The 27,311-nt window shown below is 44.2% G+C and overlaps 1 protein-coding gene across 2 annotated transcripts in view; it reads left to right on the plus strand.

Annotated features, from left to right (window-relative positions):
* The window catches only part of FRMD4B (FERM domain containing 4B), a 224,655-nt gene that overhangs the window by 187,180 nt on the left and 10,164 nt on the right, over positions 1 to 27,311 (plus strand). For both annotated transcript variants that reach the window (XM_040406589.1, XM_040406588.1), the window contains exons 12-15: positions 23,855 to 23,931; positions 25,386 to 25,524; positions 26,803 to 26,938; positions 27,052 to 27,185. In XM_040406589.1, the coding sequence (XP_040262523.1) occupies positions 23,855 to 23,931; positions 25,386 to 25,524; positions 26,803 to 26,938; positions 27,052 to 27,185 (486 nt within the window). The remainder of the gene's footprint in view (positions 1 to 23,854; positions 23,932 to 25,385; positions 25,525 to 26,802; positions 26,939 to 27,051; positions 27,186 to 27,311) is intronic.

A 27,311-nucleotide genomic window follows, 5' to 3' on the forward strand; every position in this document is an offset into this window, starting at 1 on the left:
TTAGAAAAACATGGCTGCCTTATTCCAAAAACAGTGCCACATCTTGTCCACAGGTGGTGTTTGGTATCGCAGCTAAGCCACGGTCAATGGAGTAGAACTGCAATACCAGACACAACCTATGGACAGGTGTGGCACTGTTTCTGTGAGAATGCAGCCATGTTTTTCCCACGCTATCCCTTTTCCCAATGTTGTATTCTAGGGACGGCCAACCTGCGGCTCTCCAGCTGTTGTAAAACTACAATTCCCACCATGCCCTGCTCTAGGCTGATAGCTGTAGGCAGACTTTGCATGCTGGGAGTTGTAGTTTTGCAACAGCTGGAGAGCCGCAGGTTTGCCATCCCTGTTCACTATGTGTTTTCATTGCACTCACACAATTGTCTTGGGCGCTCGCTATTATATTGGTATCACCTGTCTGTACACCGTACTCACGTTCACTGCAGTAAATTTAGTCCAAGCCATCCGTAGTCATTAAATTGCGCACATTGTAGAATAAAATGGCATCACTTATTAAAGGTTATGGTGGATTGACTCACAGCGCACATGCAATTACCTGAAATGAGTCACTTCTCTAGTATTTATGACATTTTTGCGCAGGCTGGGATTTTAGGAAGGGTAATATTTAAATGTTGGGCAATGCTATTTGCAGGAAAAACAGGTATGGGATGGAGGTGCATAAATGTATATATTACAGTAATCTGATCATACATGACTTGTCAGGACCTGTATGTTCAGGGGGAACCAGCGGAACTCCTGCTCATGGGCTCCAGGTAAATGGGGCTGTGCTTAAACAGCTGCAATACCAGCCACAGCCACTACCAAATGCATGGCGCTGTGCTTAGTATATAATGAAGGGCGTGTAATGTTTGGCAGTCTTTCCAGTCAGCTGATCAAGCGGACCCCTATTGATCTGTTATTAAAGCGGTTGTCCAGGCTAGGTCATCAATATCAGAACGGTGGGGGTCTGACATCTGGCACCCTCACCAACCAGTTGTTTTTTCGGCACGGGAAACTATAGAGTGTACAGACCGGAAGCAGAAGGCTCCCTAGATTGTGCAGTTTCCAGCGCCGGCATACATTAACCCCGGCATGGAGCCTTCCGCCTCCAGTTACATACACAGTATATATTCCCAAAACAGCTGATCAGTGGGGGTGCCAAGTATAGGACCCTCTTTGATCCGATATTGATGACTTATCCTGAGGATAGTACATCAAGATCTTTAGCCCAGACAATCCCATTAGTAGCCTATCCTAAGGATCGGCCATCAATATCACATTTCCAAAAAAAAACTTCAACAAACTCATTGCCCATTCATTGTTTGGGGAAAGAAAAGGAATTTTTGGAATTTTTTTCTTTGCTTCCCCATTGGGTCAAGCCATCACCATTAATGGTGGTGAGATGGGGTGCCTGACTTGTGGCCGTCATCTCCATTGTATATACTGCAACTTGCACCTTTAAAGGGAGTTTCTATAGGTGATGAGTGAAGAATGTGGGGCGGTGCGGCAGATCCTCCATTCAGCCCTGAAACTCGTTGCTTCTGATTTCCTCCACCTCTTCTATAAATATTTCTCTGCTCCACTCCCCGGCTCTTCTGCTGGATTTACTTGGGCGGAGGTAACAGGAGAGACAAAAAAAAATCTCAATGGGGAAAGCGGACACCTAATTTAATCCATGACTTTCTCACGGTCCCGTCCAGTCCTTAAACGACTAGGTTCCTAATTACCGTTTAATAGTTTTATGGAATGATGCAGTTCGGGTTTTCATTGGGCAGTATCTCGTACTTATTACTGTATTTAAATCCTAAAATCTGTGAACTGGATGAAAAGCTATTACTGAAACATTAGAGTCTATGGGGGGGGACAACTCATGACCACCATCCTATCTGGACTCGTCTGTGATAAAGAGTCCCTATAGCTGTCAGCTCGATCCAGAAGCAAGCAACTGAGCGTGGGCGGCTTGTCAAGCCAGGTAACATCCAGGGAGCAGTGACATGCTACATTTTTACATGTCACCCTATTAAAGGGGTATTCCCATTTGGGACATCGATGCCACATTGCTAGTAAATGCCATCAATGTCAGATAGGTGCAGGTCCCACCGTCTTTAGAACAGGGCCCCTGAAACGAAGCAGCATGCTCTGAATTCATTGCTATGGGAATTCCAAAAATTGAGTTTCTTTCCATTCTGCTATGGGACTGCCGGAAATAGCAAGCATGCTCGGCTATTTTCTGATTCAATCGTTTTTTATAGTTTTTTTGACAATAGAAAAGTATAAAATACAAAAATATACACTTTCGTTGTAGTACAAAAGAAAAGATGGATCAATTACAGCCAACTCTCAGCAAATCTCGATTTTTACCCTTTCATTAACCCTATATTAATAAAAGGGTTAATGATCGGCTATTTTCGAAAGTTCTATAGCCGTAAATGGAAAGCACACCGAGCATGCACCGCCACCTCTCCATTCACCGCTATGTAACTGCCAGAAATAGCCAAGTCAGCGATCTGCTCTTTTCTGAACTCCCATATTACAGAACGGAAGGTAAGGTAGTTGCACATGTGCGACTGCTCTACCTACTCTTTGGGGACCTGTTCTGGAGATTGGAGCAGGTTCCAGAAGTGGGACCCAAACCGTTCTGGCATTGATGGCATATCTTAGAGCAGGGATCAGCAACCTTCGGCACTCCGGCTGCTATGAAACTACAACTCCCAGCATGCAAACAAACTTGGCTGTTCTTCTAACTCGCACAGAAATGAATGGAGCATTCTGGGAGTTGTAGTTTCAGAACAGCTGGAGGTTGCTGATAACTGTCCTAGAGATATGCCATCAATGTCCCAACTAGGAATACCGCTTTAATGCTAACCCCATATAGCACCCATTGCTGCATGGTGTTTACCAAAGCAATTGCTGGCAACTGACCCTACTCATAAAAGTATAACTAGGGGTCCCGTGAGACCATCATAACGAAGGGCCATAAGTCATCATTCATGATTGGAGAGTTGGCCACACCACTCCCCATAGAGATGAATCGGGTTGTCGGAAACAGGAAGTGAAAGTTCTGCTGTGCCCAACACTCCCATTCAATGCTATAGAAAGTGGCCAAGGAAGTGGGACCAACTCTCTGGCCAGGGCATTTGGGTCCCTTCTGAGGTATTGCTACCCATCCTCTACTTTTCATATTTTCACGACCTGTTTGATTGACTTAGGAATGACCAACCTCTCAAGGTGAGACTGCAGTCAACATGATAAAGCAAATCTGGGAGAACTTCTTGTAGAAACTCAATCACTCATTAGATGCAACTTTAAGCAAATCCTGTTTCATTCTGATGAAAAATCTCTTTAAAGTGTAAATTAAATTTGCATAATCATCCCCATCACCCCATGCGCCCAGAGGCTATTTGGAGAGGCCACCAATCTTCTATGCTGGAAGTCATGGCTTATGGGCTGTGCGCTAGATGACAGAACCTTGAGAGAATTATCTGTATCTTCAAGGCTTCAGAGACCTGCACAATTCTATTAACGAGACCACACGGCGTGACTCATTGGCATACAGTGGGAAGACTGAATACATCTTTTTCAGATGGAGGTTCTTCAAGATGCACCAAACCTAAAAAGTCAGCAGTTTATAACGCAGGGAGTATTACATGAGGCTGCGGATCCATAGACGTATCTGGTGGTTTTCAGAACTACAGATAAAGTAGTGATCAGCCATTGTTCTGGATCCCATAGGAGAGCGTTTCTGCCTATCACACAGCCCGATTTGGCAGACAATTGTCGGGAGGGAAGCGTTCCGTCCCAGCAATCGCCTGCTCTCTAGCGGAGAAGACCGCTGCTATTACATACATCGATCTCCTCCGCAGCATGGGGAGGAGTGATCGCTATGCCATCCCTCGTCCCCATGCTGTATAGTGGTTTGCGCCACGATCTGCTGCCTGCAAACAATTATTTTTTAACATGTCAAAAGATATGGATTGTGCGATGATCGAGCGTTTGCTCTTTCATTGGGCAATCGGCAGCAGCATTACAATGCAAGATGATTGCTAACAAGCATTCATACGAACACTAGTTAGCGATCATATGCCGAAAAGTCAGCAGGTGTAATACAGGCTTTATTTTTCCTCAATGATTTGTGTGATAGTGGGAAACAATACACTGTATTCAGCTGCACAGCAATGTAGAGAACATAGACCTCAGTGTCATTTTCATTTTTAAATTGATGTTGTTAGGATCTGTTCACACCAAGTTTTTATTATGCTCTTCCATCATAGAAGTGGAAAAACAAAATAACGGAGTGCAGGATGCGTAATATGACAGACACCAACAACGCCCGACAGATCCTACTGACTAACGATGGGTTCCCCCAGGTTCCTCCATGGTGGCAGTCATTTTGACTGGAAGAATAGTGCTGCATGGTCTGGAGTTTTTCTCATCATATATGACCAAGCCTCTAGTGGAAAAGTGAACAGAGCCTTAGGCCTAGTTCACATCTCTGTTAGGAGATCCGGCAGGCTATCCCGGCACAGAGCAGCCTGCTTGATTTCACAGGATCCAGCGTTGCCAGATCCTCCTATGTTACTACTGGATCCTCATTGACTGCAATGAGGTCCAGCGGTGATCTTGCCGATTTCTGGCATAAATGCCAGGTTTCGGCCAGTATTTGCGCCGGATCATGTGAACGAGCATGCTGAAAGATCACAATTTGCCAGAGGCAGATCATGCTGTGATCACGATCTGCTGCTGGCAAATAACTAGACAGCATGGGGATGAGCGATGCCGTAATGATTGCTCCTCCCTAGGCTGTGGAGGGGATCACTGCATGTAATAGCAGTGGTCTTCTCCGGTAGCCAGCAGGTGATTGCCGGCAGGGAACACTTCCTTCCTGACAATCGCCTGCAGAATTGGGCCGTGTAATAGCCTTTAGGTGGACCTTTACTAAAACTTGGTAGTGAGGAAAGCTTGAGCTTCAAATCACTGCCCTAACAGATTGGCAAGATGATCTTCATGCTCTTTGCCCCTAGATGTATGAGCAATGCCTGTGTGTCCTCCCCACACCTCAGTGCCGTCTGTTGTCAGCTGTGTGTGACACTCCTGACACACTGTGTCGTGTGGGCGGCTTGAAGTGAGAACAGGTTGTAGGTGAGACCGAGCCAGGAAGGAAATGTCTCGTCTTGACGCCCTGTTGGGTGACAGCAAAGAAAATGTAAAGCCCTTTAGAGTTGAATAGTCATGAAATGAGCTGGACTGCATGGTCTTATAACCTGAAAGGCCAACAGAGTCATCTCAGGACAGGTTTTCACTGCGCTCAATGGCCATTGCCTTTCAGGAGTCAGAGAAAGCTAGGACTGAACTGCAATGGTGGCCATGTTGGTTGTCACCCAGCTTATGACTAAGAGGCATCTGGAGTCTGGACACAACGTGGGTTAACCCTCTTGCAGGGAGTAAAACTTATTTCAGCTCAAGCGGCCGTGTTCCCCTGATTAACCCCCTTTTCAGACAGATTGACCCCTACGAGTCACTCACTAATGACTTGGCATTCCTAGTTTCTGTTATATGTACTGACTCTATATGCTCTGAATATAGAAGGTATGAGACAAAACACCATAAATGTGACATGTCATGCCCTTTATAGGTGCAAACACGTAAAGGCACAAAATCATCTATTTACAGGTCAGGTTTATTTCCAATGAACAGAACAATAAAAAGTGAGGACATTGTTTACTGTGCAAACTAAAGCTGAAAACCTGAAAGGAAGCAGCCAATATATATATATTGTAGGAAGGAACAAGGGGTCGTCATTGATGGTTGGTACGTGTCACCGAGGTTCCTGGCCTCGGTGAGGTAAGAGCCGGTTTTTCTCAAAGTATCAGTTTTGCAGATTGCAGTCTGACACTTCAGCTGTTTTAGTGTTGGCTGCAAAGCTAACCCGGGACGGCTCTTACTGGGAGTAGTCAAAGTGATGGGTGGGTGGCTACTCCCCATGTTCCAGGACGGGTCTTGATTTTGGATATAAAACACAGGCAGCACTGTCAGGTGGTATGGATGACTCCTCTCTGACAGTGGAGTGCTGCCGATCTCTGTGTTGGGGCCTGGGAGTTTGGACCGGGATTAAGGCCTGCTACCGTGTTTGTGTGAAAACACGTGGACTCTGCTTTATACAAGGACTTCTGCGTTACTGCCTGTGAACGAACACCAGAATCAATGTAATTGTTTTTCTGGAAACTGATTTTCTATGTCACTTACTTAGGCCTCATGCACACGACCTTTGTTTTATTCCGTGTCCGTTGTGCCGTTTTTCGTGATTTTCTGCAGAAAACTCGGCTAATGCACCGTTTGGCATCCGCGTCCGTGATCCGTGGTTCCAGTCCCTCAAAAAAATATAACCTGTCCTATTATTTTCACGGAAAATGGTTCGCGGACCTATTCAAGTCAATGGGACCGCTAAAAAACGCAGAGGCACACAAGATTGTCATCCGCGTCCGCGCGTCCGTGTCCGTTTTTTTCCTATCATTTGCATGGCAAACTTGACTTGGACTTTTTTTTACTTTCCTTTATGTCTGGTGGTCCTCCAAAAATAAAGGAAGACACACGGAAACAAAAACGGATTACGGAACAGCGGAACCCCATTTTGCGGAACGGAACACAACAACGGTCGTGTGCACGAGGCCTTAGGCTCCATTCACACGTCCGCAAATGAGTCCGCATCCGTTCAGCAATTTTGCGGACCCATTCATTTTCTATGGGGACGGAATGGATGCGGACAGTGTGCTGTCAGTATCCGCATTTGCGGAGCGTGGCCCCGATCTTCAGGTCCGCAGCTCCGCAAAAGATAGAACATGTCCTATTCTTGTCCGCAGCTTGCGGACAAGAATAGGCATTTCTATAGGGGTGCCGGGCGGGTGTGTTGCGGATCCGCAATTTGCGGGTCCGCAACACACCACGGACGTGTGAATAGAGCCTTAATGTGTGAATAAACACTGAACTGTTTAAGTTAAAGACTTTGTTATTGCCTCTATACTGCGTCCGCAAGCCTGTCTACCGGCAAATCCCCACTAATATATATATATATATCCATATATAGTATATAATATAAATATATATCCATATACTGTGTATATACTAAACAGCCAAAGGCTTAGGCCTCTTTCACTCTTTCACACGAGCGTGGCGTGTGAGGGCCCGATAACATGCGGGTGCGTTGCGGTAAAATGCGAGATTTTTCCACACGATTGCAAAGCGTTTTAATGCGTTTTGCACGCGCGTGAGAAAAATCGCCATGTTTGGTACCCAGACCCAAACCCGGACTCCATCACTGAAGTTCAGGTTTGGGTTAGGTGTTGTGTAGATTTTATTATTTTCCCTTATAACATGGTTATAAGGGAAAATAATAGCATTCTTAATACAGAATGCAAAGTAAATTAGGGATGGAGGGGTTAAAAAATTAAAAATAAAAGTTAACTTACCTGCTCCATTGCTGCCGGTCTCTGTTCTATCTTCAGGACGTGGCAAAAGACCTGTGGTGACGTCACTGTGCTCATCACATGGTCCAATCACATGGTTCACCACCATGTTGAGGGACCATGTGATTGGACCATGTGATGTGACGTCACCACAGGTCCTTAGCCGGCAGCTCAACATTACAGAAGAAGACAGAGATCCGCAACTACGCGATCAAGTGGACTCGCTGAGTTAATTTTTTATATTTTTAACCCCTCCATCACTATTTTACTTTGCATTCTGTATTCAGAATGCTATTATTTTCCCTTATAACCATGTTATAAGGGAAAATAATACAGATCGGGTCCCCATCCCGATCGTCTCCTAGCAACCATGCTTGAAAATCGCACCGCATCCGCACTTGCTCGCGGATACTTGCGATTTTCACGCAGCCCCATTCACTTCTATGGTGCCTGCGTTGCGTGAAAAACGCAGAATATAGAGCATGCTGCGATTTTCACGCAACGCACAAGTGATGTGTGAAAATCACCGCTCATGTGCACAGCCCCATAGAAGTGAATGGGTCCAGATTCAGTGCGGGTGCAATGCGTTCACATCACGCATTGCACCCGAGCGGAATACTCGCCCGTGTGAATGGGGCCTTAGGGGGAGAGAGGTCACTGAACTCATCTAAAGGTGCCTATTCACATTAGATGTAAATCGGCTGAACCTGTCAAGATTTTGGGGGCACCCTGACCCCACGAGCAGACATCAGGGGAGTGAAATATTGAACACATTGGATTTCAACATGTCCTATCACTGTTGTTAAAGGGGATGCCCAAGTGTTTACCACTGATGACTTATTCTCAGGATAGGTTATCAGTATCTGATCGGTGAGGGTAGGCATCCTGGTATCCACGTAGTCAACTGTTTGAAAAACTGTGGCTTTCCAGTGAACACCACAGCCACCTCCTAGGCCAGTGACGTCGCATTCATTGATCACGTGGCCTAGACGCAGCTCAGTCCCATTCAGCTCAATTCCAAGTACAGTGGCTATCCAATGGACTGCGCTGTGCTTGGTGAGCTGCAAGAAAGTCAGTAAGCTCTGCCGCCTCGTCAAACAGCTGATTGGTGGCTGTTCCGGGTGTCGGACCCCCACCGATCAGACGTTTTTTTGCGCACCCACAAGGCAACACCCGTATCTAGGAAGAACTGTTCATCCTGGTTTAGGAATAGAATAACCAGAGCTACAGTAAAGACTGACATACTAGCTAAGGGAGCGGGGAAATGTAACTCTATATAACAATGTGATCTTTATGGGCACTGTTATAGCTGTGATTTGTAGCTTTCTCCCACTTCTGTTATCTGTGTAGGTGACCGAAATTATAGGAAATTACATTGGAGGGGGAAGGAGGAGGATTTAGTACAATGGGAACAGATTTCTGAATTATAATAATAATGTTATACAATAATTGAATTGTTTAATTGTTATTATTATTATTATTGAATAGGAATTGAATGGCTTTATGATTATGGATCTGAAACAAAGGACACCCAATTCTTCTACCTCGGTCAGAAGAATATACAGGGTGAGGCCGACTGTGGAGACCTATAAGTCCAGGCCTGTTCCCAGAGGACGATTTGTCCTTCCCAGCAGGGTGACCTGATGATAAATAGGCTTCTTCATTTCCTGTGTGCTTTTCTCACAGATAGTGCGGCATTGATCAGGTCTGTGCCACAACACTCAGCAAATGGCCAGAACCCAGATAGGCCGGGAAATGAGATACGCGGCCTGTCAGATGCAAATCTAGGAGAGATAAATGTTGTTTTTTACTTGCAACGACGTTAAATCTGATCTTGCTTACATTAGAATTTAGCATTTTCACCTTAAAGGGGTGGAATATATATAGGTAATTCACTTTAATGCAAAAAAATGAACTGTCATTTCGTAGTAGACTTTACTTACCAGTGTGGTCTGTATTTTGAGATCAGAACGCCGATCACATTCCAAACAAGATGGTCATTCTGCCGACGTTACGCCCCCTGTCTTCTCTTCTGCCTTCCGGTCCAGAGCACATCACCACCATGGCCAATCAGTAGATGGTGCCAGAATCTATCCCCAAGTCATGGCTATGGACCCTCGGTAAAGAGCACTTGACTGGGGGAAGGGTTCCGAATCCAGCTATGGTGGTGACACACTCTGGATATTTATTGTAGACCCAAAATTCCTTAAAAAACATTTTCAGAACGTAGCCCTCAAGCGATCAGTCCCAGATCTTGATCCTAGAACCCCAGGCAAACAGCTGATTTTGCCAGGAGAAGCTGTGGCCAACCACATTTCCCACTGCAGGGGGAATATAGTGTGGCATGGGGGTCCTCCAGATGAATGTTCATGGTTGGAGTTGGTCAGATTGGGAGGCAATTGTACAAAGTGTCATCTTCTATGTCTGATGTCCAGTGTCCTAATAGAACATACGAACAGGAGTTTTCTTCATGATACAACCCCTTTAAATGAAATGAATCATTAAAAAAAATTAACTTTAGCTGAGAAAGCTGTGTGACCACCAATATGGCCACCCTAAGAGATCCCAGATTTCCCAAAGTCCTGAAAGGTAAATTATCCAATTTATGCAGTTATACTGGAGCAGGAGGGGTATGGCTGCAGACCTCAGAAGAATTGCCATTCAGGGGGGTACTTTATGGTTGTTCCCCCCCCCCCCCCCCAACTTTTTATGTCCCGCGAGTTATTCTATTCAGCATATATGTTCAAGCGCATGAGATTGCAAATTGTCAAGATGGAAAGTCAATAATACTCCTATAGGTAAAGTTATTTCTGCTATGCCAGGTATGTGTGTCTGTGGGCCTGCAGCCTTGGATGTCAATCACCATGTCCGGCTCTGTGCAATATATGCAGCGCCCAGGCTTTACAATTAAAATAACTGAAAAAGCTATCACGGCACGCCACCCCCCACCCCATAGGCTGTAGTTACAGGTGTTTTCACTTAAAGCAGAACTCCCATAAATGTTGTGTAAAAACATACCGGCCAACATTTATAGACTGCCTTCTATTTATTTTTGTTTAAAGCCAGAGAACGTGACTTGCTTCACCCCATGCAACTAAAAAAGTGCAGCGTGCCGCACAAAAAAAAGTGGTCTATTGCAGGCTCTGTCCATAAGAGAAGGGCCCTCCCATAAATCTATCCCCAACCCTCCAGGCCAGAAGGCTCCTGCAAAGGGCCAGGGACTAGTGGCCATGCTCAGCCCAGGGCAAGGAAGGTCCATCTTGCTCTGGCTGTCACCCCAGGTGTTGGCCAAGAGCCAAAGTCGAGGTCTGGCTTCTCCACAAAGGGAGAAGACAGGGGGTTTGCAGGCAGATGGCCACCCCAGACCTCAGGGGCTAGCCCATCAGGGCTCCGCAGCCCTGAATGGTCCTAGTGACAAATAAACGTGGAAAGTGAACACACAGGGAAACACAAAAAATAAATGTAAAGTAAATGTGTGCCATCACGGCCCGGACGTTCGACCAGAATTATAAAAATTCTATCGGTCTATAAAAATCAGGGACAGGGATTTGGGACTGTTGGCAAATAAGGCATTTGAGTCTGATAGGGCAGCAACCCAACCCTAGAAAAAAGATTATACGGCTGCTTTTGGGGTTTCCAGGAGATTTGCAACTACTCTAGGAGGTCGCCTCTTTTTCCAGGACTCTACCAAATGTCCCAGGAGATTTGGCAAATATGCATAAAAAGAGGTTTCCCAGTATTTTTATATAGATGACATATCCGCACTCTGTAGTGGAAGGAGCGGTGCCCGATCTGATATTGATGGCCTATGTTAAAGGGGTTGTCCCACAAAAAATATTCTACAGTTTTCAAACCAGCACCTGGATCTGAATACTTTTGTAATTGCGTGTAATTAAAAATTTAGCATAGCCACGAAGTTATTCCATAATATCTATATTCTAATCTATAGAATCTGTATGGCGCCACCTGCTGTTTTTTTCTTTTCTTATTTCTTTGGCTTGCTGAGATGGCCGCACACGCTCAGTTTCATCCTTCAGCTGCCTTCTGAGCTGTGATAGGGAGAAAGGTACAGTAGAATGGACATGTCCCCTTAGCTGAAGCAGAAAAGACACTCCCCTTGAGCTGCCAGCTTGAAGTAAATCTAGCAGGTCAATTGGAGCAATGCATGTGAGGTACAGGGATGGTTGCTCCTTTGTTAGAAAGAGATCATCCTGTACTATATGATGTCTGATTTTTATTTATTTTCTTTGCCCATCCAGTTATGTTGGCGTTGATGTGGGTTGATATCATTTGCATAAAATCCCTATGATAACACCGAGCCACCAGAGTACAAGGTAGAAATGGTTGTCATAGGTATTTTGTGAGAAGACACTATCATTAAATCGCAAAGATATCCTCTTATTAAAATCTGGTGGTAAGAATGTGGGGGAGATTTAAGAAAACTGTGAATGCCCATACCAACCAATCACAGCGCAGCTTTCATGTGTCAAGAGCACTATCAGAAATGAAAGCTATGCTGTGATTGGTTGCTATGGGCAACAAAGGCTTTTTTATTTCTTAGGCCTCAAAACTGCCATTGTTGCCCATAACAACCAATCAGAAATCGGCTTTCATTTTTCCAGCGCAGTTCAAGAAATGAAAGCTGTGCTGTGATTGGTTGCTATGGGCAACACAGACAGCTTTAACAGATGAGGCCCTTGTGTTTTGTAGGTTTGGCGGTCTTCCAGTAGCGTGGGTCTCTCGGCCACACTAGTGTGTATGTCTATATATTGCACTGGTGGGAAATAATATTTATGTACATGGTTATTAAGCTGTGCTTGATTCGTCCTGAATGTGGGAATCACACTTGTGCTGTAGCAACTGACAGATTTATGATCCCCACTCACTTCTGTGCTGGGGTCTGTAGAGAACAGGTGACCTGATGTGGTGGCTGCTACGAGCACAGCTCACTACCGGACATTTCACCCAGTTGTCTGTACATCGTCACCATAGTCTTCTATGGCCAGTCCCAGATCTTTGGTGGTGACTATAGACTTGTATAGTAGACAACTGCATGAACAGCAATTCCATAATGAGAACCATTTTATACGAAATCCTCCACGAGCTGAAGGAGCAGTCCGATAATGAGATTGTTTTATGGAATCGCGATTTCTGCCTACAGAGGTGTAAGCTCCTTGGCCACAATGCAAAATCTGGGACAGCGCCCCTCCCCCACCCACCATGTGCAATTGATAATTCGATGTCTTCTTATGTGGCAGAAATTACTTTATCCTGGGACTCCTGTTCTCCTGATCGGTGGGGGTCACAGAGGGTCCCATAGATTATCCCCTATCCTATGGATAACCTGATACGACCAGAATGCCCCTTTAAGTGCGTGGATTTTACCACCCCTCAAAACCAACAGGGGCCAATAGAGAGTGGACATACTGCACGCTGCTTCTGTCCAGTAGATGGCACTGTGTGAGGGTATTACTGCTGCTGACCAGTTAGGGTTGTGATTAGGGCGAATAAGTGGGGGGCGGGGGGTGGACAACCAAGGCATATGCTCCAGGAGCTGAGCGCCAGGAGGGCAACAACAAGTCGATTTGCATTGGGCAGTGTATTTAGATTCAGGGCTAGGGCAGCAAACTGAACCTTTGCCCCGGCTGAAGGAAAGCCGAGCTACGGCTGACACCGGTCTGCCAAGGTCATTGAGATAGGCAGCAATACCTTTACACCGCTCCACCTACGTGACTGACACAGCGAGTAGGTGGAATCCCTATGTAACCCGCCACTCACTTTCATAGTTCGGATTGCTGTAGGGCAGGCATGCTCAACCTGCGGCCCTCCAGCTGTTGCAAAACTACAACTCCCAGCATGCCTGAACAGCCTACCGCAGGGCATGGTGGGAGTTGTAGTTTTACAACAGTTGGAGGGCCGCAGGTTGAGCATGCCTGCTGTAGTGGACTCACTCACTAGAATAACCCTTTATGGACCTCTTCTATGCAATACACGCACGGAGTGGGGTGGGAGTCATTTATCATTTAAAGGGGTTATCCAATCCGATAAAAAGCCCCCCACTCTGAATATACTGACTTGGGTCTCCGCTCCCTGCGCTGCTCCTGGTCCCCGCACCGCCGCTGCTGCTTCTCCCCGTGCCCGGAAGAAAACATCCGGTGTTGGGGGGAGCAGCCAATGGCAGGCTGGGACGGGGACGAGCCTCCCTAGCGTCACCCGCGATGCTAAGGAGGCTCATCCCTATCCCCGCCTGCCAGGTGTTTGTGCTGGCACCAAATTTATGGGCTGTGCACCTTAATAATAAATGTGGCGTGAGTGTAATGTAGTTTACACCTTTAGGGTCCATTCACACGTCCGTGGTGTATTGAAGGATCCGCAATACACCCGGCTGGCACCCCCCCATAGAACCTTCCTATTCTTGTCCGCAATTGCAGACAAGAATAGGACATGTTCTATTTTTTTGCGGAGCCGCGTCCTGGAAGTTCGGGGCCGCGCTCCAGAAATGCGGATGCGGAGAGCACATAGTGTGCTCTCCGCATGGATTCCTGCCCCATTGAGAATGATTTGGGAATTGCGGAACGGATGCAGACCCATTTGCGGACGTGTGAATGGACCCTTATGTGTAAAATTACACCAGGGGGTTGCAACTTTTTTGAGCTATAATCCAGTCCTAATCTCACTTTTAGCTCTTTTTACTCTCTAACTTTTTATGTGCATTTGCCAAATGATGTTCACTAGGGACTCAATGTGTGTGAAAACAGTGTTACTGTGTAATATCCCTTTAAACCTAAAAGGTTGGAGCTACATCTATTTGCCCCCTGGAGCCCCTCAAGCCATGCAGACCACCGGTCTGTGAGAGAAAACTATCATACTGGTATTCAGTACTGTTTATCCAAATTTAGTAGCTACACGTATTTTGTGTCTAATTACTCTCATAGACCAGTGCTGGGTTGAGGGTGCTCCAGTTTTCTGGTTTTGTTTGGTTTTTGTTTTGCTTCTGTTGTGTATTTGTGACACACGTGCTATGACATCTGACTGCATTATTTGATACTTGTGTCCCCTGACGAACCTTTAAGATTACAAGGGGAAACGCGTTGGGACGAGTAATTTAATACCGTATTTGATCGGGACCGTAAATCTATACTGTTCTCGATATGTACGAAGTGTGTATCATACCAAGTGTAAACTAAGAACCACGTATCCTTTCTCTGGTATTTGGTAGATTATGTATTGTGTACTTTACCATTAGCAAGGGCCTTTTTAAGGACAGGCAGGCAAGGCACGTGGACAGAGTGCTCCTACCATTCAGGTGCATCTCTGGGCTGAGGATAGTTTGAGGGATATTCGGGGACAGACATCAGGAATCTATACGTGTTGCCCCGCGCCTCTATCCAATAGCAGTAGCCGTCTGCCTGGTTCACAATAGCTCTTTTTTGTGTTTGTCCATGTATTCATTGGTCCCCTGTAAGGGATCTGTATTTAATAATCTTTAATAAAAGTTACGTTTTAGGTAGTTGTTTTCAGTGATAGTGGTTTTGATTCTGCAACTACCCCACAAATATTTTTCTTTGACGAAGTACTGTGTAATATCCCTTTAAACCTCATTTCCAATAATAGCATCTGGGGTGGTGGGGGGGATTCATACCGGGTTTTCTCATATCAGGCCGGCACACAGTGAGCACACTGACCACATTGTCTGTCCCCCTTCACATTCAGACACGCACAGCTGGGATTTCCGGACAGATAACAGCTGTATTTTGCCATAGTGCACTTGTCGTCCTGGAGCGAGTGATCTGCTGTGGTGTGATATGTAACCATATCCACATTGTGCGCACACTCCAGATTATCAGTCCTGGGGAGGGGGTGACTAATTGCAGCAACGTGCCCAGAATCGTATGTGTGCCGGTCTATGTCGCTGCATCATATCCTCAGGATTGGTAACCAGTGACCCGTTTTTTCTGTTCTGACGTCTTATTGAATAAGAAATGATGTGAGATCGTCTTACGTTTACCACTGCGCCCCTGTCACCTTAATCCCGTAAACCAAGCTAAAGTGCGCATCATAAGAGCAGGAAAATGTCTTTCTATTGCCCCGTTTTCACATTAATTCCAACTTTCTACCCACCCTCCTAAAAAAGTTTGACGGAATAGAGAATAAGTCACCCCAAAACAGCGCCACATCTGTCCATGGGTCATTTTTGGTATTGCAACTCAACCCTATTGAAGTGAATGGGGCTGAACTGCAATACCACATACAACCTGTGGGTAGATGTGGTGCTGTTTTGGGTGAATGATTCTCTAATCCTGCAGATCCCCTTTAGGGGCTCTGTTTTTGGAATAAAGCAGCCACGCTTGTCTTATCGTGGACAACCCTTTTAAAAGGGTCGTCTCATAGATAATATTCTACACTTTTGAAACCAGCACCTGGATCTGAATAATTTTATAATTGCACATAATTCAAATTTAGCATAGGCATGGGAATTCAATAAAATCTGTGCTTCCAAGGGGTCCCGTTCCGCAATTCCGGATTTGCGGACCCATTGAAGTGAATGGGTCCGCATCCGTGATGCGGAATGCACACGGAACTGTGGCCACGGATCAATACGGCCACGGATCACACACGTTTGTGTGAACTAGGCCTAAGAAAGATGTTCTAAGGAGTTACAGAGGTGGGGTTTACTTCTTTTGACCCTCTGGCACCTTGGGAGCCATGAAGCTTTGGGCACACTAAGTAGACACTAGTGACAAGGTGCCATCTAGCTGGTTCTTATGGGGTAAGGTTTGGTGGTGCTGGGCATCGGAGGAGCGTGCAGTGAGATATCGGTCTCTGAACACATTTTCTGTTAGTCTTGATTGACATCTGAGTTCTCCATCAGATATTGAGGTTTTGTGCAGATATATTTAGCAAAAAAACCTCTAAAATACAACCTTTCACACACTATAGCAGTGCGATTGCTCATCTCGAGGATTAGCATGGTAGCTCCAAGAAAAGCAAAATGTTTCTTCTCCTGTCAAAAAGAAAACTGCAGACGAAATAGGGGAAGTGTAAGGATTTCTTCTTTTCTTTCTTGCTGCCGTAAATTCATTGCTATTTATATTGTGTCATGATTGCGTGGACCAGGCGTGATCCACGTGAACCTTCCTACGGTCTAAAGGCCACATTAAACGGGGAAAAATGACCGTGCAGAAGTCATGTGCGGGTCAACGTTAGTGCCGCTATGGACATAAAGCCTCAACCCCTCCCCTGACTTCTATGGCTGGCCATACATGGCCAAATGGTAAATCCAATGGACGAACGCATCAGGTCCTGTAGGGAGACATGGGCTTAAAGGGGTTGGCTCCTCTCAGACTTTGATGGCATATCGCTAGGATAGGTGGGGATTTTACCTCCGGGACCCACTCCTATCTCCAGAACGGGGGCCCCCCGAAGTGAAGGAGATACGAGCACGATCACTTATTCTCTGAAGTCCCATAGTGGTGAATGGAGGGTGGCTGAGCTTGCGCAGTGTGCTCTTCTTCACTCTGGGGGGCCTATTCTGGAGATAGGTAAGGGTCCCACTCCCACAGCTATCTGACATTGATGGCACATTGCTAAGAAATGCCATCGATTTCTGACCCTGCCCCCTAATCGAAGCTCTTCCCCTTTTTCACATATGGGAGATCCCATCCTTTAAGACCTCATGCACATGGCCGTTTCTCAGCCGTTCCGTGCATTGGGGACCGCAGTTTGCGGTCCCCAATGCCACGGGCACTATCCATGCAGCTGCCGCAACGGATCCAGACCCATTCAACTTGAATGGGTCCGTGATCCGTCTGCACCACAAAAATATAGAACAAGATCTATTTTTTTGTGGTGCGGAGGCACAGAGGTTTCCGTGCCTCCGTTCCGCACCGCACCTCCGGAATGCGGACCCATTTAAGTGAATGGCTCCGCATCCATGATGAGGTGAGCACACAGCCGGTGCCCGCATATTGCGGACCGGCTATTTGCGGGCCACGGGCCGTGTGCATGAGGCCTAAAGGAATTTTGTAACCAGGAAATTCTCGGGTAATTTCTTATAGGATCAGCTCAGCTGAATGTAATGATCTGTTGCTTCAATCTGGAGAAAAAGTACTTTCAATCCATATGCAAATGAGAAGTTAAGTGCACTGGGGGCGGGCCCAAGCCACTCTGTGCACCTTTTGCTTCTCCTGCTTCCTCTGCCAGCTCCTGCTTCTCCTTCTTGATGGACAGGAACCTGGCCCTGTCCTTCAAGAGTTTATCTCACATGGGAACAGTGAATTGGGCATGATGAAATCCAGCAGGCCCGATCCTTATTCCCCCAGCATCTAGGATAAGGGGAGAGCTTGCACATGCACATGGCCTGCACCTGATGGTGAACATGGTTAACCCTACGAGTGGAGGAAAAGCCATGGAAAGGGGGATCTAACACCTAAAACATCAGTCGTATTGGAGGACAAACCTCCCTGACCCAAGGGATACAACAGTTATGCAAACCTTTTGGTCCCTGCGCACATCTGGGTTTGCTAGTCTTGGACATACTGGGAATGTGAAACGTTTGTTCACTGGGATCCAGTTACAAATGCAGATGAGGGAATCATGTGTCAGTGTATTGTTTAATGGGGGAAGTAGCGATGGTGCCCATCTGGGAATACGCCCAGTGCTGATGCCAGCCCTGGGACCTGAAGTGCACTTAGCTGGTACATGTGGTGAAGCGCTCAGGTGCACTGGTATTGTATCTATTCTATATAGTGGCCCTCCCGCGCTCAGGTGCACTGGTATTGTATCTATTCTATATAGTGGCCCTCCCGCGCTCAGGTGCACTGGTATTGTATCTATTCTATATAGTGGCCCTCCCGCGCTCAGGTGCACTGGTATTGTATCTATTCTATATAGTGGCCCTCCCGCGCTCAGGTGCACTGGTATTGTATCTATTCTATATAGTGGCCCTCCCGCGCTCAGGTGCACTGGTATTGTATCTATTCTATATAGTGGCCCTCCCGCGCTCAGGTGCACTGGTATTGTATCTATTCTATATAGTGGCCCTCCCGCGCTCAGGTGCACTGGTATTGTATCTATTCTATATAGTGGCCCTCCCGCGCTCAGGTGCACTGGTATTGTATCTATTCTATATAGTGGCCCTCCCGGGTGTAAATATGGATTCTATATATAAAAATGTACTGTGAGCACCCCTGAGACTTGGAATCTGTGTTACCTATTCAATTGAATGGGTATCCGTGGCATCTAATGGCGTCATCCCCTGTGGTCCTTTAGGACTGGATCGGCTTCTGCGGGGGCTTGTCGCCCACTTTACCCAGACCCCTGAATGACAAATTGCTTCTCCACTGCTGCTTCATTGCTAAGCTGGGCGACTGACCGGATCTGTAATTGCAGCCTTGTCACCCAGCTTTCCCAGGAATAGATATACAACTGAATAGAATTCACTGACTTAGGGCTCATGCACACGAACGTATTTTCTTTCCGTGTCGGTTCCGTTTTTTTTTTTTTGCGGACCGTATGCGGCACCATTCATTTCAATGGGTCCTCAAAAAAAAAAGTTACTCCATGTGCAGTCTGTTTCCCTACGTCTGTATTTCCATTCAGCAAAAAAATATATTATACGGACAAGGATAGTACTGTTCCGCCAAATACGGAATGCACATGGACGTCATCCGTATTTTTTTGCGGACGGAAAAATACATACGGTCGTGTGCATGAGCCCTTATAATGATCTGTGATGGTTTTATCTGGGGGTCAGTGCTCATAAGCGGCGACAAACCATATAAGGCTGTTCTATTAACCCCTTCCTTTTTAAATTTGTATTATTATTATTTTAACCCCTTCCTTACCAAGTCCTGTGACTCTCGGTTTTGCTATGAGTCACGTGACCCGGCGAGCCTCTCTGGTGGTCACGGAGCGTTAGGGAATGACTTCATAGTCGATGTCAAAGGGAAATTGAATCATCTGTTCTTATTTTGAGGGATCCGTGGTCTGAACCCTCCTGACGCGTTTGTCGCATCCATTCCGCAGGATTCCCGGCTTTTATTTTTTTTATTTTTTATTAATCATTACCAGGGAATATCATGCAGTGACATCGTGTAGTCATGACCCCTGTATAACGCTTTATAGCCTGGGAAGATTCTCTGCGTCTGGAATGTGTGTGCAATTAGTCATTCTGTATATACAGAGGAAGAAGAGCCTCGCGAAACGTGCGTTGGGGTCTGAGCCACATTGGTCTGTATAATAATCTTTTTATGTATTCCCTGAGGTTTTTTACGTGCTTTTTATTGCACTAGGCACTTTGATACCATTTATCTTGATTATTAACCCTGTCCCCTCCCCCCTTTTCTTTATCAACTGATCTATACCGTAGATGGGTTTGCACTATGCTGGAATAATTGTGACTGTTTAATACCCTTTAAGGGTGGGAACTCTTCTATATACAGATCATCGATGGGGTTTGCTTATGGACATGTGACATAGGCCTCTTTCACACGACCATTTTTTTTTTTTTTCCGTATATGGAACCATTCATTTCAATGGTTCCGCAGAAAAAAACGGAATGTACTCCGTATGCATTCCGTTTCCGTATTTCCGTTTTTCCGTTCCGTTAAAAGATAGAACATGTCCTATTATTGCCCGCAAATCACGTTCCGTGGCTCCATTCAAGTCAATGGGTCCACAAAAAAAACGGAACACATACGGAAATGCATCCGTATGTCTTCCGTATCCGTTCCGTTTTTTGCGGAGCCATCTATTGAAAATGTTATGCCCAGCCCAATTTTTTCTATGAAATTACTGTATACTGTATATGCCATACGGAAAAACGGAACGGAAAAACCGCACGGAAACACAACGGAAACGGAACAACGGATCCGTTTAAAATGGACCGCAAAAACACTAAAAAAGCCATACGGTCGTGTGAAAGAGGCCATATACAGTGTGGCTCTTTCCTGAATCTGCATGGCCCTGTACGTCATTGAAGATCTGGCTACAGTAATATCCCGCATTACAGCGCCATACCATTACAGCACCTATATGGCGACATGCATAGACATTTGGCGGTTTCCGTATGGTGTCCAAAGGGAAACGACTTTAATATTATGACATGCAGAGAACGTTTTTATTCTCTCCAGCGCCATGTGAATCTGGGAGGGGTTAAAACTATAAAAAAAAAAATTCTAATAATGTTATAACAAATATATTTTTTAGTTTAAAAAAACCCCAGGCAGAAGCTGCAGGCTGCCTGATTAGGAGTAGAAGAGGCTCTTCCAGTGCTTCCTGAGACGCTGACATGTGTATGTAAATGTGTCAGACAGGAGTGGTGTGTTCCTGATACAAGCCGTGACGTCGCCGCGTTGTGTCACTAGTGGGATGGTCAGGGCTGGGAAACTGGAGTTTCACCTTTTCAGTATCACAGAGGGAGAGTCAAGAGTTACAGGGCGAGCGCCGCAGCCCCTCTGATCATGGGGAACCTAGCACAGGGGGAGAAAGTGCAGTAGGTAAGTCATGGATGATCTGCTGGGGCAACCACAGGGCTGACCTAGAGACTTGCTCAGATGCAGCTGTTGGCGGAGAGGTGCTGGGACTGCAACTTTTTCTCTTTTTTTACTGACAAGAATGAACCCGGTCTGTCAAGTCTTCCTAAAGGATGGTGAATCTTCTGTAGACGTTCGTTCTTTTGCGGAAATGCGAAATATAGCGTGTTGACGTCTTCAGATTTTATTTTATTGTATTGCTCTGAGTTGGTGGACTTTTTGAATTTTTCATTTTTGTGGATTCTCGTCCTTAAACTGTTCATTTTCTTGTGGATTATTTTTTTTTTTTTACTATATTGCTACAGATTTTGTGGCATTTATGAAATATAGTGGATTTTTTTGAACATTATTCTAAGTTCCTGGTCTTTTTTTTGTAGAGGTATTGATTGTTATAAATTTTATTTTTCTTTTATGTTGTATTTATTTATTTTTCATTTTTTCCGTGGATTTTATAGTCTGCGTCGCCGGTATTAGTGCTTCATCAGTATTAGAAATTGTATTGATATTATAGCAGTCGCTACCCTTTATGTTTGTCAAGTCAGTTTTGACTCCTGTTGACTGTAAATATACAACTACTCAGTAATTTAAGAACGCAGTCATTAGAGTATCAGCTCTTTAGCCAAATTCTTCTACTGTCTAGGATAGACTAATAAACCCCCTGTTAAAGAACTACAACCCTAATCATGGGCTGCCAACATGACTCCAGTGCAGGACGCCTGTATTGATCTAGAGCCACTTCATTCTGGGCTCCCATTTCAAGGCCATGCAAAGCCGAGTGTTTGGAGAGGATTTTGCTTTTGGCCAAAGTGTATTTAATGGGTATTATATAACAGAGGAGCAGCGCGTCTGATGTGTTTCTTTGTATCGTATTGTCAAGGGTCTTATGTATGTTGTATAGTGTGCAGATAGATAAGTAGATTGGGGCAGACACATAAAGCAGGGGGCTCCCTTGTTCTCTAATATTTCATCACAGAGCAGCCCCCCCCCCCCATTAAGTTTGTTTAAAGGGGTAGCCCCAGAATGTCAACTATCCACAGGAATAAATAAGTGCCTGATCCGTGGGGACTGAACACTGTACTTAGCTATCTTTGGCCGTCCCATAGACTTTCATTGGAGAAGCAGCCAGCATGCCTGACCGCCACACCATTCAAACAGAGGACACAGGACCCCCATTCTGATGATTGATGGGCGTCCCCCACCGATCAAATACTTATCACATCCTGTGAGTAGGTTACATGTAGGTTGTCATTCTGTGACAACCCCTATAACAATCCACCAGTAATTAGATAGATAGATATATGAAATAGATAGATAGATAGATAAATATTAGATAGATAGATGATAGATAGATATTAGATATTAGATAGATAGATAGATAGATAGATAGATAGATAGATATTAGATAGATAGATAGATGATAGATAGATATTAGATATTAGATAGATAGATAGATAGATAGATGATAGATAGATAGATGATAGATAGATATTAGATATTAGATAGATAGATAGATAGATAGATAGATAGATATTAGATAGATAGATAGATAGATAGATGAGATAATAGATAGATATGAGATAGATAGATAGATAGATAGATAGATAGATAGATAGATAGATATGAGATAGATAGATAGATAGATATGAGATAGATGGACAGATAGATAGATAGATAGATAGATATGAGATAGATGGACAGATAGATAGATAGATGATAGATAGATAGATATTAGATAGATAGATAGATAGATAGATAGATAGATAGATAGATAGATAGATAGATAGATAGATAGATAGATAGATAATAGATAGATAGATATGAGATAGATGGACAGATAGATAGATAGATAGATAGATAGATAGATAGATAGATAGATAGATAGATATGAGATAGATAGATATGAGATAGATGGACAGATAGTAGATGATAGATAGATGGACAGATAGTAGATACATAGATAAGATTAGATAGATAATCTCAGTGCCTTTAACTGGCCATACACTGGCCCTTCAGCCGAGCATGCATGTATTTTCTGGCAGCAGCTTATCTCCCCCAGAACAGAAGGATCAGCTGCTCAATCCTTCCTTCTGAAATCTGCCATCGGGGACAGTCGGGAGGCCCTGAAACGCGTTACATGGTTGGCCGATATTGGCAGCTCTGGTACATGGAATCTATGGCCAGCTCTGGTACATGCAGGAGTTGTTTGCTGGCGGATAGTCAGATATATAGATGTATCTACAGTGTCTGGTCTGTATGACCCATCATGTCATTCGTCGCACAGTAAATCCCCATATGAATCCTCCGCTGATTGCGGACCCATCACAGTGTGATACATGATACGCAGCACACAATAAAACTGTTTTTTCCTCTATATTGAAATCCAATGAAATATTTTTAGAATGTATTCACCAAAGTCTCATCAGGCGGTGTCACCCAGGGCAATGTCTGTGTTATTTTAGTCTAATTTTAACACGCCGCCTTCCTAGGGTGCAGTATGTTGAGCCCGAGCTGCGGGTTCTGCTGTGGAGCTACACTACTAGCGTGCTCATGCTGCAGCTTTGCGAGGCGTCCTGCGCGGTAAAACTGGGGGGCAAAACCCCTCAACCTCATGAACTGCGGCGCAGCTTCCCATTGGAAACAACGGGAGGCGGTTTCAGTGCAGATTCCTTTGTCTGAACATTCAGATCTTTTATTTTTACTATAGATAATGCCGCCACATACTCTCCAGTATGATTTAGCATCCCATTGCCTTTGCTGCGACTCTCTGAGCTTGTAATATGTTCGATTATGGAGCGTGTCACACATTAAATGGATAATAATCGGGTCATGTATGAGACATTGACTTTTGTTTTTCTTCTCTCGTAGCTATTTCAGTGGAAGCAGCTTGAGAATTTGTACTTTCGAGAAAAGAAATTTGCAGTGGAAGTTCACGATCCCCGCAGGTAAGACAGACACGGGCTTCTGGGGGTTTATACAGTGGGCAGTAGGAGCGGAGGCCGCCTCGTACAATGCCTCCTAGAATACTGCTATATTACTGCGGATACAAATTCATTCTCCCAAAATACGAGGCGCACTCTCTTATCTGGGAGGGATGTACAAATCTGTTTCTACCGAACATCTTTCTTCATGAATGGAGTGCCAAAATGACTCACACTTACACAGGCAGAGCAATGGCACAGAGGAGGCATGGGATGGGGGAGGGGGGTGTTGAGTCTATTGCAATACCTATGACTTAGGCAGGATGCTGAGTCTCCTTATAGAGACCAGTCCTGTATGGAAACTTACTGGAAGTACTTCATGGTATATATAGGTGGCGCGATGGTTCTTTTTCTTGGGAGATACCTCTTTGCATACTTGAGGTCTATGATGGCCACCATAAAAGAATGCAAGCGTCTATTACCTGCACAGAGATTGAAACTGAAAAATTGAATAGAAAATGAAAATAATTCAGGTTCTGGAATTTATTTCCAGGTTTGGTCAAATTGTCTTGAATTGGTCAAACACGTTAGATAAATATCCTCCAAACCCACTGATTTTGGCGGAACGGGACTAGAATCTTATGTGAATGGGAGACACCTATTTATCCTATAAGATACATAGATAGATTAATAGATAAGAGATATATAGATAGATAGATATGAGATAGATAGATAGATAGATAGATAGATAGATAGATAGATAATAGATAGATAGATAGATAGATAGATAGATAGATAGATAGATAGATAGATAGATGATAGATAGATAATAGATAGATAGATAGATAGATAGATAGATAATAGATAGATAGATAGATAGATAGATAGATAATAGATAGATAGATAGATAGATATGAGATAGATAGATAGATAGATAGATAGATAGATAGATAGATAGATAGATATGAGATAGATAGATAGATAGATAGATAGATAGATATATATGAGATAGATAGATGATAGATAGATAGATAGATAGATAGATAGATAGATAGATAGATAGATAGATAATAGATAGATAGATAGATAGATAGATAGATAGATAGATGATAGATAGATAATAGATAGATAGATAGATAGATAGATAGATAGATAATAGATAGATAGATAGATAGATAATAGATAGATAGATAGATAGATATGAGATAGATAGATAGATAGATAGATAGATAGATAGATATGAGATAGATAGATAGATAGATAGATAGATAGATATATATGAGATAGATAGATGATAGATAGATAGATAGATAGATAGATAGATAGATAGATAGATAGACAGATAATTGAAACATAGATAGATTTCTCTTTTGATGGTCACACATTTTCTAGCTGGTCATACATTAACCGTTTACCGTTATCTGTACTGTTCATCATAGCAAGTTTTTTATTTTTTTTTCTTTCTCTTGAATTTTCAGAATATCTGCATCAAAAAGAACCTTTGGACAGAGCGGTTTTGTGGTTCAGACCTGGTATGCAAACAATTTCCTGATCAAGTCCATATGGGTGATGGCAATTAGCCAACATCAATTCTACTTGGACAGAAAACAAAGCAAAGTAAGTTAACGTAATCAGCCCTGAGTCGCGCTGTCACTGTGTAGATATCCTCTGTAAATATCTGCCTGTTTTTTTTTTTTTTTTTATGGATACAGGCAATTAAGTGTTAAATGAAAAAAAATAATAATAATGACCCAGCCCACTATATATAAGCGAAGATATAACTTTATTAATTAAGAAATGCAGGGTTGTGACAGCAGCAAAGCAAATCCTAAAATGTACATAATGCTGCATATACCAACAATAATGAAAGAAGATACTAAATAAATAAATAAACTACTGAAGATATATGTCACTCAAATAGTCAACACCTAGCCTAAAGGGACATTGGACATTCATGGTTTATTGCTAGGCTATGCCATCAATGTCAGATAGGTGCGGGTCCCACGTCCACAAAATCATTCACTATTCCCCTGTATTCCAATTCATTTCCTCCTTTAGGCCCCATTCACACCACCGCATTTTTTGGTCCGCATCCGATTTGCATTTTTTGCGGATAGGAATGCGGACCCATTCATTTCAATGGGTCCGCAAAAAGTGTAGACAGCACATGTCCATTCCGTAGCCCCGCAAAAAAGGATAGAACATGTCCTATTCCTGTCCGTTTTGCGGAAAAGAATAGGCATCGTTACAATGAATCCTCAAAAAAACAAAAAACAAATGCAACACGGACGCCATCTGTATTTTTTGCAGATCCGCATTTTGCATGTAAATGGGGCCTTAACGCAGCCTACAACCACTGAATCATTCAAGAAGGTCGAGAATATCAGCTGTGTGCAAAAAGAGTGATTACTGTAGCGGTGAGGGGTCTGTCCCTCCACTGGCGGATATCAGGCGGAAAATGTGCTTAATGGGGGTCTTTTACATTTTAAAGGCCTCTGGGCTTGTGTAGGACAATGATGTAATCAAAGGACTCCCACCGACACCTCTGGAGACAGACTGGCTGTCTTTAAAATGATATTAGCACCTCTTTATATCTTGACCTGCCCCTTATTTTGTCACTTTAAGACCTAGTTTTGACACCTTATAATTAGGTAAAGGTTTCTGGATGACCCGTGTGATAAACTAATTATCACGGAGGGGAAGGGTCTGGATTTTTTTGTCATTTATCCAGATGAGGAACACTACAGTCAGTCCCTATGAAGCCTGACGTGGCTGACAACAGGGTTATAGCTCGGGGTCCAGACCTTATAGAGACAAATTGTAAATGTCAAAAAAAAAATTGCCATACGTTTGTCATGGACATCTAGTTTCAACTGACCACCTGATCTTCCACAGGCCAAAATTGCGACCGCCCGTAGCCTGGACGAAATTGCTATGGATCTGACAGACAGCAGCACTAGCAGAATTTCCAAAATGATAGACGGAAAACATCCAGTGATCATGGCCAGCAGCGGCAGCCTAATCTCTTCAGGTATGCATCCCCCCCCCCCCTCCCCTATCGCATGTATGTAATTCAAAAATATTCAGTGAAAACCAAAAAAGTCAGAGAACTTGGAGAAATGACCAACATCTATCTGGTGACAGGTTCCATCGACTCTGAAGTCAGCGAAGAGCAGAAAGCTGAGAAAATTCAAGAACTGAAGAAAAAGGAAAAGGATTTACAAGACGTTCTCCTGAAAAAGATCGAAGAACTTAAGAAGATATGTATGAGAGAAGCGGTAAGTGACCATGAGAGGTCCTGACAGATGGGGGCACCACTGGATCTCTTCCTTTTTATAGAGATGGTGGGACCAAGGAGTCAGATTTTTGGATTTTTTTTTGGTCAATTCCATGACCCTTTATAA

Source organism: Bufo bufo, chromosome 9 (genome assembly GCF_905171765.1).
Source record: "Bufo bufo chromosome 9, aBufBuf1.1, whole genome shotgun sequence".
NCBI lineage: Eukaryota > Metazoa > Chordata > Amphibia > Anura > Bufonidae > Bufo > Bufo bufo.